At 39.8% G+C, this 11,178-nt stretch overlaps 1 protein-coding gene across 1 annotated transcript in view; it reads right to left on the bottom strand.

The window, feature by feature from the left end:
- Window positions 1-305: 305 nt before the first annotated feature.
- LOC119023235 (neuronal membrane glycoprotein M6-a-like) overlaps window positions 306-11,178 on the bottom strand; it is a 28,897-nt gene continuing 18,024 nt past the window's right edge. Inside the window, exons 5-7 of the mRNA XM_037105014.1 lie at window positions 8,593-8,669; window positions 8,383-8,448; window positions 306-6,547 (exon numbers count right to left, since the gene is read on the bottom strand). Coding sequence (XP_036960909.1) covers window positions 6,395-6,547; window positions 8,383-8,448; window positions 8,593-8,669 — 296 coding nt within the window. The 3' untranslated portion in view covers window positions 306-6,394. The remainder of the gene's footprint in view (window positions 6,548-8,382; window positions 8,449-8,592; window positions 8,670-11,178) is intronic.

Below are 11,178 nucleotides of genomic sequence, written 5' to 3'. Positions count from 1 at the left end.
TGCTGTGGACATCATGCTCAGGTCCACACTATTGCAGATGCCCCATTCTCTTGGTATAATATAGTATTGATACTGTGGTCTTTCTTCCAACTTGACGTCCACCAAAACTCATACTGTTTGATGCTTTCATGTAAATATGGCAAATATTTTGGATCATGACAGAACAAAGTTTGCATTACTATTACACTATGATTGTACTTACTTCAACCAACCAACACAATTGTATAAATGTTGAAATTATCTGCAAGGCCTTTTAGACAAACACACAAGTGTAAAATGTGAAATGAAGACACAAACTCAGAATGTTCCCTTATTAACAAGTACACAAGTGTATTATTTCATTTTATTTATATACGCAAGCAGGTTTATGTCTTTACAAATAAAAAAGCCACTGTCTGCCCAAGCTGTTGGCACAGATATGTACAAAATGGAGGAGTGAATCAGATAAAGCCTGCTACTAAGCAACCAGGGGGAAGTACAAAAAGCCTAGAATACTATGGGGAAACAGACAAAAAACAAAAAGCCAAAAATAACTTCTCTGAGCGTCCAAAATGTCCAACCTGACATAATGCATGGATCTGAAACATGTGATGGTCAGTTTAAGGTAACAGACTGACATCATTAGTTTGGAGATCTGTGGTTCAGTTCATGATGGACAAAGAGCTGAATTTGTTCAGGCACAGAAGATCTGATTTTTCATCCTGTGATACAGAGCTGAGGTTTTATAGCTGCAGAAACAGTCAAAAACAGATCAAATCTTTCTCACAGAGGGTCAGAAATCAGATTTTGTCTTATTGAAATTCATGCTTTATGTGCTGACTTGGGCATTTTTCTGAATCCTGTCAAAAGCATGTGGTCATGGGGTAGACAAGAAGGACGCAGGATTGGAAGCGGTCAATACTTATTCATCTTTACAAGGAGATGAGGGTTTGAAAGTAAATGAGGAGACTTTAATCAAATGGAGAGCGAGCTGCTCACACCCTCGTCCTGACTGTAACAGAAGCTGGATATTTTCAAGGCTTCATTTAGGCTACATGACACTGCCTGGCAAAGATGAGCCAATCTGACATTCTTACTCACATGAAAAATGACATATTTCACGGTCTTTTTGGGCCCAATTCCATTACAATTTTATAGTGAAATCTCATGCCAGTATTAATTTTTCTTCACCTTCAGATGTGATTTTACAGCTCTAACTATGCTTCAGAAACTGCCCGATATATTATTTTGCCTTGTTAGCGTCCATTAGAGATGGTGATTTGGCAGTGTGAGCTGGGCAGACTGTGCTTGTTGCTTAGTTACATGGAGCTTCACTTATGCACCAGTGACTCTTGTGTACACACACGGTTGTTTCCAGCACACAGGATATAAGACATGTGTAACTTCTCAGTTCAAATATGGTCAGAAAAATCTGGACTAAACCAGACATCCATGACTGAATGTAGCCTAAACAGCCAGACTGAGGAATGTGAGCAGAGGTGGGTGCAGGATAATGGGTGGCCAGAGCAATACATTACACCACATCTGCAAATCTGCTTTATTAGGATAAACAATAAAGAACACCATGATCATATCACTTAAGACTTGCAATCAAAGATTCATGCACTTTTATGCCAGAAATTTATGGGTATGGGTTTCTTGTTTATGTCTTGATTTCATCAAACTGCTACAATATATTGCTCTGGTGGTAAACAACTGAGCAAGCAAGCTAGCTTAGCAACACCATTAGCAACAGGAACAGCAATACTGCACACTGAAAAGTGGAAAACAAAACAAAAACAGCAGAACAGCGCCAGTGGAAAGTAATATTTTTTTTTTTTGTATTGTTTTAATCATTAAAATTATGACCATTGAATGCATAACCATGCCACAAACAACAACTAGATTCACTGTCTTTTTAATTTTTTTTTTTTTTTTTTTTGCCTAGTTTAAGATTATCTTAATCATTAATCATTATCATTAATATGAATTCGTTCGTTTTCATCATTGTTATTTCTTCAGGTTATAACCAATGCAGCAAGACTATACACAGGTCCCACTATGGGGATCTCAATGCACTTACACACCAAGAATAAGAGAGAGAGAGCTCACAATGGTCAATAAGTGCACAAAAAACTATTTTTTTTTCTTTTATCTGAGGTTAAAAACACTGACAAGACATCCATTGTCAGGCAATGAAATGATAAAATACTGTTACTGTAAAACTAGACCCTTAAAAATACTGACTGTATGCAGCCGAGACACACCTGAACAGGACACAAGTCTGGTGGAGTCTCCCGTCATCGACACTGATGGTAGGTGTTTTAATTTTTTTGTCAAATGTAGCTGCATTTACAGGACACAAGACCTAGATTTACATTTTTGTTTTACTAAAATACATGCCAGTAAAGGTGTCACTGCATGTTATGTTGACTGGCTGTCTCCATTAGTTTGGCATTTACACTGGCTCCTGTCAGAGTACATAAAGTTTCTATGATGTACCACTAGCCTCATGGCTGAGTTAACTAGCAAATGCCAGCTACAGTTAGCAGGAGTTAGCGGTTACTCTGGCCCCTGATCTGTTTGGAGTATGAATCCAACAGGTGGCCAGATCTTACACATTGCACCTTTAAAGGGCTACGCATGTGGTTTTACTTATTTTACTGATATCAACATCTTGCCAAACCTTTTCCAAAGTACACCATTAGTTTAAGAAATATTTTTTATAGACACTTAATCAGCCTATATAATCACTGCTGTGGCACAGCTTCTTTATTTTTTCAGTATATTTCCAAGATGTGAAAACTAAATTTCTTTCGTGTGTGTAAATGCAGCTCTCTTAGGGAGTAAAAGCTCAGGACATTGGGACTGAGCCACCCCCTCCAGACTCTGTGACCAATAGGAAATCATTCTCCCGGCTGCTCACCTCAACTGTTTCACATATATGTATATCTTTATACAGAGTTAATGCAGGTACAGTGCTTAATACTGCCCACAAAAAAAGAAAAAGAAAAGAAACACATTTCTTTTTTCTAATTCAATGAGTTCACATTTAAAAAGTTTCAAAGATTTAAAGTTGATAATAAAATAGTGAAATGTTATTGGTGAAAAGTAAAAGAGCAAAGAGTTATGGCTCAGAGTGATGGCGGTGGTGGAGTGGATTTGTTTGTGTTGCTGTGTGTGTGCGTGTATGTATGTGTGTGTGTTTGTGTGCTGGTAGTGTCATCAAATCAAACCCTTCAAAGACCAACATCATCACCACTATCACCATCATCCTCGCAACCATCTTCATCATCATGCTGAACACCCTCTCAATCATCTCTACTGGCAGATAGAGAATCATCACCTTCCTTCACAGCTAGAACCAGGACAGCAGATACAATCCTCTGATTTTAATGGCTGGCTCAACATAACTTCAAATATAATACAAACAGAACAGCCCTGCACACTGGTGACAGAGGGTCAAAGCCATTGCATGTCCTGATTTCCCCCTGCTGTATACACTGCCTCAGAACAGAAACATATTCAAATTCAAGCTGAGAGTAGTTACTGCTCACAGGTCTGATTTGTGAAGTCTTGTCTGCCTCTTCAAAAGCCTAACAAGAATAGCTAAGAACTGAATTTTAAAGTTATAATCTCATCAGGGTGATCACATTTTAGTTGATCTTATTTGTAATAACTCATTTTGCAATTGCAATCAGAGCAGTCAATATAGTAGCACCTGAGGAGATAAACTGTCGCACCAAATATACGCTGTAAAGCAAACCTAAACCATGAGCTTATTAGCTGGGACATCATTCACCTTGGTCATACTCAATAACACTATACCAGTTAAATCAATCCCTGCTGCCACTGATAGTTAGCACCATCTTTTTTTCTGGTTTCTATAGCACCTCACCTCTCCTTCCTTTTACAATTCAGCGTTTCCCCATCTATCAAGTTACACCTCTTCATCCCATCACACCCACCATCTCATTTCAAATACCCACAAATTCTTCGGAAGATGTTAAAATTCCTACACCTTAAATAGCTTTTAGGAAAAGATAGTCTCCAACTGTCAGTGACGCATTTGCTGTACAACGAAACACCACCCAGAGATCACAGTGGTCATCTGTTCATGTCACGAATGACAAGTTAACTATTAGTATCTATAGTATTAAATTCAACTTGCAAACTGTAATTTTGGTCACATTAGGGTTGTTTGAAAGAAAGGTAGAGAAAAGAAAACACGAAAATGTGAGAGTTGAAACGCTCAGGATGATTGATGTATGCGCATGTGCAAGTGTGTTTGTTTATATTTGTGTGTGTGTGTGCAGAACCACTAAAATACAGAATCATCACATGAAAATGTGAAAGTGATACAACCCCCCCATACATACTCCTGCCCCAATTAAATACCTCCTCCCCCAATCTAAAATGACACTTAAATAATACTGATAAAAATGTGGCAAAATTACAAAAAGTGAGAAAAAACATTATCAGACTGATGAGAACATGACACATGTTAAAAAGACTTTGTGCTGCTAAGATGTGCTGTTTCTGAGGACAAATCACAAGTTTATACAAACTGGGGATGAAGGGGAAAGGATGCAAAGCCCCATTTCACTAGTTGTTTCAAAAGGCCCCTCTGCCATCTTAAGTGCTTTTATTCTGAAAGTTCAAGTGAGCTCAAGGAGCCCGATATGTGGTATACAGTACAAATACAGCAATATTAGGGGAATTTGGAAAAGGAGACAATTTTTGACATCAGTTCATGTGCATACCTTATCAATCACTACATGGTTTCATTATCATTATTTTAGTAATATTATTACAATGAACTATGAAGCCTGCATTTCATTTCAAAAATCCATCTCCCGTCCTGCAAATGGCCACTTGTAGGACAGCTGGCATGTGGAACGGGAACATGTGGAACAACTACTGAAACTGGGCTCAAGATGAAGAGATCAGAGTAGAGAAAGAGGAGGAGCAGAGTTGGAGGGAAAAGGTGGGGGGAAAAGAGAGAGAAGGGGAGGAAAAGTTAGCAATGCTACCAAATTGTACCTGGGTGGTACAAATTTCCTCGGGGACCATATTTCTCTGCAATACCAGTAATCATAATGTGGCGAAACGACACGACACAGCATGACACCACCATACAACACTGTCTGCACAACACCGACCACTCAGCCACATCTATGTGTGTTTGTGTGTGTGTGTAGATCATGTGTGGTGTGTATACTGCAGGTATTGAGGCTGTTGGGGGGTTACATTGTCCTGTTGGACGGCCCCTACATTAAACAATGAGCTCACAGACACCAAACTCCCTCATGTGTCTGCTGTAGATTAAAGGCTCTGCTGCGCTTTGCTAACAGCTCATAGCTGGGATCATTTTCATACAGCAGTTAGCATCATTATAGATGGCAAACCAATAAAATTAACACAAAGCAAAGACTAACTGTTGATGACATTATTATATATTAACAGTTTTAGAGCAAAAAGCTGCCTGTCAAAGCATAGGCAAACTAATTAGATGCCTAAGGCCACCACAGGACCACAAACAAGCAAAACAAATGTGACATTTCTTTGGGTTCTTCTGTCCATCAGGTGTGTTGTATTTCTGGTACTTTTTGAAGTGTTATTATCTTGTATGTTTCTTGTGCTATTTCATACATTTGCTGAATGTCTTTTGTTTTGCTTAATCTTATGTAAGTTGAAGTTCATTACAGTTATTATTGTTTCTCCAAGGGGCTTTAGGCAAGTTGTAGTTAATTGTTCGACACATTCACACACTGAAAAGCTACTTTGGGGCATTTGAGGGTGAAGGGGATGCAGAGCTTCGAGCTAAGAAAAGTCTGAAATAGTGTAGATGAAAATATCATGAACTTCTTAAAGTAGATGTGGCCAAATACATTTTTTGTAACTATTTTCATTGAGCAGTCGCGTACAATCTCCCATCACAAGCGCCACTTCCTCTGTAGAAGAACGTGCTCTGTGCTTGTTATCACTTTTCAGGTAGAAAGCTAAAGGTAGAATCTGGGTTAAAAAGTAAAGAAGTATGTATATAGCAAACATATTGAATGACAACTTGTTAGCGTAGTTCACCTGAGCCAATAATCTGCTGCAGACTCCAGGATGATGACCGTGTCTGTGTTTTCATCATTTTATGTCATCGACTAATTCCTACTCGTGTCTTTATTCATGTCTTTGAATGTATGTTTGTATTGTTTTTTCATACAGTTTTATTCTGTATGTTTCTGATATCTATTAGGTTGTGTCAGGCTTTGTGCATTTTTGTGTGTGTGTGTGTGTGTGTGTGTGTGTGTTGTGTGTGTGTGTGTGTGTGTGTGTTTGCGCAGTTATCATTTTGTGTGCGTCTGACAGGTTAGTGTGTGCGTGTGTTTGTGTGTGTGTGTCGTTTCTTGTAGGTATGTGTTTATGTGTAGGCATTGAGGCGTTCTTTGGAGCGTGTAGAGTGGATGTCATGCAGCTCCTGCTCCTCCTTCGACTTGATGTCCTCATACTTCTGCATCCTGCTGGCGTCCTTCAGATAGCCCCAGTTAGCAGCTAGAGCCATCAGGAAGTGGACCTGAAGTAGAAGAACAGACGTCAGGGTTAACAACAGTGTGTATGGAGCATACTGGACAACAAACCACTGGTTTTGTTTTGAGTAAGGTGACATCTTTGGTCCGGCGCATGTAGAACCATTTACTGTCACACTAAAACATTGTTTTTAAGCTGAGTTATGGAGAAAGTGTCTAGTGGTATCCTGGTGATAAAATATTTGCTCTTAACACTTAGTGTCAATAAAGTTTCAAATCCAGCCACCACCTAATATCACACAAGGCCTTAATTCGACATTCTTATTGTATTCAGTGTTTACAGTATCGTATATTAAGCAAATCCTCCCTGTAAGCTTGTTGAACTCTGGGGACCCATGATTACCAAATGCAGCACAGCAACTGAATGAAGTAGCTAAACAGTTAATGTAAATAGACTATTATTCATCATACTGTAGTTACTTTTATTTGTATAGTTGTAACTTTTATATATTGTATTACATTAGTAACTGAGCATACGTGTAGTATTCTGGATGCTTTCTCTTCCACAAATCCATCATGAAGATTTATATGCTTGTCATACTCTACTGCTTCCTTCCATACCAGCTGCCACAGAGCAGACATACTTTCATTATATGTTGTCAAATTAAATGTCCCTCATCCATCAAGGTTCTTTAGTGTCTAACTGCTTCACCATTTGATTCTCTGACAGAAAATAGTTGGGGGTGCTAAACAGGAATAAACAGGTACAGAAAATAGAAGAATGCTTGTTAATATTGTGCTTTTCAGACTGGTGGTCAGCAGGAGAGAGACACGACAGCAATGATCCCTTTCAAACCTAAACAGCGCACTGAGTCATCATCTGTGTTACTGCAGACACACAGGAGACAAGTCACTCCTCCCTGTCTCCCTGTCTCTGTCTCCATTTCTCTCTGTCCCCCTCTCTCTGTGTCTTAGGGTGGTTTGAGACTGAGGCCTACTTCTAGCTGTACTTCTAGCAATTAACATATTGATTGTTGATGGTGTTGTTTTGAAAAGTGGTGGTGACAATAGGCTGAGATGGAAAAAGCATTTTTTCAAAAGCAACATCATTTAGAATTTTTTATGTTTTTGCGATGTGGGGCCCTCCACAGTTTCTGAGTGCAACATCACTGTGGTAAATACAAATTTCAGGTCTGTAACAGTTTGTCAGGTGTAATGTAGGTGCTAACTCAATACAACATAACAATGTTATGTGTTAAAAACATGTTAAGATGTATGTAACCCTGTGATCCTTCCCTCTCACTGAAGTCACTGAAGTATAGCGCAGAAATAAATGACAGAGACAGCACTCTCCCAAGACACTGTGCTGTCATCATGATAGTGAAGCAGCTGTTACTTGAAGGTGAAAAAAATATGTAACATTACATTTCTTTAAATAGTCTTCAACAATGTAGTGCAATAAGGGTTAATAATTATGTTATGGTTATATTACAAACATGGACAGCAGTATATGCTGATCTCATCTATTATCTTTTGAACAAAAGCAGTTTCCTGCTTATAGTGTGTAGGCCTCTGTGTGGCTTCAGTGTACGCCATTATTCATGTCAGGTTAAGATTTTGTCATAATTTCACTTCCGAATGAGCCGCAGAATGTTTCAACTGTATGTGCTGATGGGGAGGCATCAGGGCCATTCATTTACATTACATTAGTTAACAATTCTTGGTGAGAGCTATTTTCAGATCATTTTTAACAAATTGTGTTTTTAAAAAGTGGTGGTGGCATGTCTCCAGCATCTCCTCTGTAAATGACATCTATGTGGCGGTCATACCAACCAGCACCAAACATTAGCCAATTAAATATAATAAGGGTTATGGTCCTCACCATAGCAATGACAGCAGCTCCTGCTCCTGCCAGTGCGCACACAAACAGATGGAAGGTCAAGTCCAGCTGTAACACACAAGAGTCATTTGTATTGAGTTTTGATTATACTGATGTTTGTCTGGATATATGTCATGAATCATTATGTTTGCATTTCACTTCCAATATAAAAAAGTATAATAAACACCGGCCATGCTCCAAGTTTCATCTCACCTCATTAGAATCACACATGTTGAAGAACTTTGCAGATCCTGTGCACACCTTCCTCTCCTCAGAGATGGTCACGGCTCCTGATTAATAAAACAAAAAAAAAAATCATCTTTAAATCACTTCAGTCATCTGTACTTTATAGAAGGCTAAACCTTTGAATATTATTCTCCTGCATTCATTTGAAATTGACGGATTAATGCCTCACTGGTACTGCACTGTTGGCCACTAGGAACTGCCCAGTATGTCCACAGTGTGCTGCTGCTGAAACTACACTCACAGTGACCTCATCATTATCACACAGTGCTGAATCCAAACCTTTATGAACCAGTAATTTTCTTTAAAGTGAAACATTGTAATTATTCCCCATGAGAACTGTTCATTATATACAGTAATTAGTTTCCTGACAGGAGGTCTGTTAGCAGCTCAGCCAGTAGATGGCAGTGCTGCACGATACTCTACAGAATGCCTGTGTCTTTTGGCTTCATTTAGGCATGCTTGAGAACAGCATGGTGGACAGAGCTGTAACTGCATCATCTGAAATAATATGTAACCACTTCATTGTCTTTGAAATACAGCATGTATTGTAAGCATGTAAAAAAAATATCTGGAGTTAATTGTGTGGTTTGAAGCAGTGTGAAAGACACCAGAGTGAACTCCCTCATGGAAAAAACAGCATAGACCAGCACCGAAACACAACATATCTTGCTGGACCATGTCTTTAGCATTCATACTAATAAATTCCAGAAGAACAATAGTGTGAATGCCTTTAGCATTCACACTAATTACATGTTTACATCTGCATATTCTAGGTTCTTTTTAGTCAGTTCATCTTTTTATATTACCTGTGGTTCTGTTATTCCACATTCATAGAAATCTCATCTATGTTGAGCTTTAAAAATTGTCTATTTTGCCATCTCTTATTGATCAATCACTGTGTCATGATTTGGACTTGCTATGTGTTTTTTTTTTTTTTTTTTCTGTGATTGGTGTGTGTTTTTGGTGTGTATCCAGAGGTGCGTCTCAGAGGCTGGCATTTTTTTTCTTGGAGGGCTGGAGCTCCTGCCTCACACACGTGCAGCACACAGCTCCAGCCTAAATACTCTGGTCTGCTCTACACTCACTACCAGATTGTTTCTCAACGTGTCTCTTTCTGTGACTTGCATGCATGTATTTTTGCTCTTCCATTTATCTAACTTTGTTTCTCCTCAACCTCTCCAGTGATGGTTACCTCTGAGCCTCATCTCAGCAAGCCACCCTGCCATCCAGCCTCAAGCACCTGTGCCACCGGCCTCAACTCCATCTTGGACCTTTGGTGTTTCATTCCACCAGTGTCTCCTCTCAAGCCACTGCTAAAGTTGTGGTGAGCCCCACTACCCTGCCAGTTGACCAACCACCTGAACCTACACCTGTGTCTTCCCCTCAAGGGTCCCCACCAAGCCACTGCCCTCTCCCTCTGGGTCCACAGCCCAAGCCAGTAGCTACTACCTCTTCAGGTCAATTTACTTGTTTAATAAATTGTTTTAAACCTTCCCCTAGTGTGGTTGTGCACTTTTGAGTCTGGCTACAATCACCTACTAATCATCATGACAGAACAACCTGGCCCACATGGACCCAGCAGACCCAGGCAACTGCAACAAACAAGTGCACAAGGAGTGCTAATCGGCCAACATTCTTCTTGATGTAATGGACTCCTTGCATGGTCTTAGCTGCAATGTTAACCAACTAAGCGCTCAATTGAATCAAAGTTGACCTTTCTGAGTCCCTTGAATATTTAATCTCTCTAGCTATTTGTGTAGACAACAGACTGAGGCTACAAATAATGTTAGGCAAACAACACCTGAACAGCGACCTACACAATGTCCCACTACCTACTCTGGAGCTCCCCCTGCTGCCTCGGAGGAACACATCCAAACCAAACCACACAACAGTCACACTACTTAACAAAGACATTTTTTTTTAACATACTCTGCATCAACTGTGGTTTACCTGGTCATCTCATAGCCTCATGTCCTTCTAAACCAACAGAGTAGGGTCACTAATGAAGAAGAGCACACTGGTGAGCCAGACCTCTTCCCCCTTTAGCTCTTCCTCAGCATACCAACTTCCCAGCCTCGCTCCAGTGTTCACGTGATTCGCTCCCTCTGAACATCCTCGTGGATCCAGCGCAGATGGCAGCTTCATCAACTCAGCCTTGGTAAAATAGGTAAATATCCCTGTTGAGGTTCTTGAGAATCCCAGAATGATCAATGCACTTTATGGCAAGCTATAAGCCACCGTCACTCACTGTACTGTTCCCCAAACCCTTGTGATTTTTGGCAGTCATTGTGTGCAAACCCAGCAATCTGACCCTCTTCTTGTCTGTTAGGGGCAGGATTCTTCTTTGTTGCAAAATAAGGATAAAACACTCATTTGAACTCCTCTGCCATGCAAGGTTCCTCTTGAAAATGGACCTCTGTAATGCATACCATCTCATCCGGGCAAAGGAAGGAGATGAGTGGAAAACACTCTTTTGGGACACTTTTAATATCTGGTGATGCTTTGGTCTGACTAATGCCCTTGTTTTGTTTCAAGCCCTCATCAAGGACACCC

This window comes from Acanthopagrus latus, chromosome 1 (assembly GCF_904848185.1).
Source record: "Acanthopagrus latus isolate v.2019 chromosome 1, fAcaLat1.1, whole genome shotgun sequence".
Lineage (NCBI taxonomy): Eukaryota > Metazoa > Chordata > Actinopteri > Spariformes > Sparidae > Acanthopagrus > Acanthopagrus latus.
Note: the sequence above shows the minus strand (reverse complement) of the source record. Positions and strands in the feature narration are given on the sequence as shown.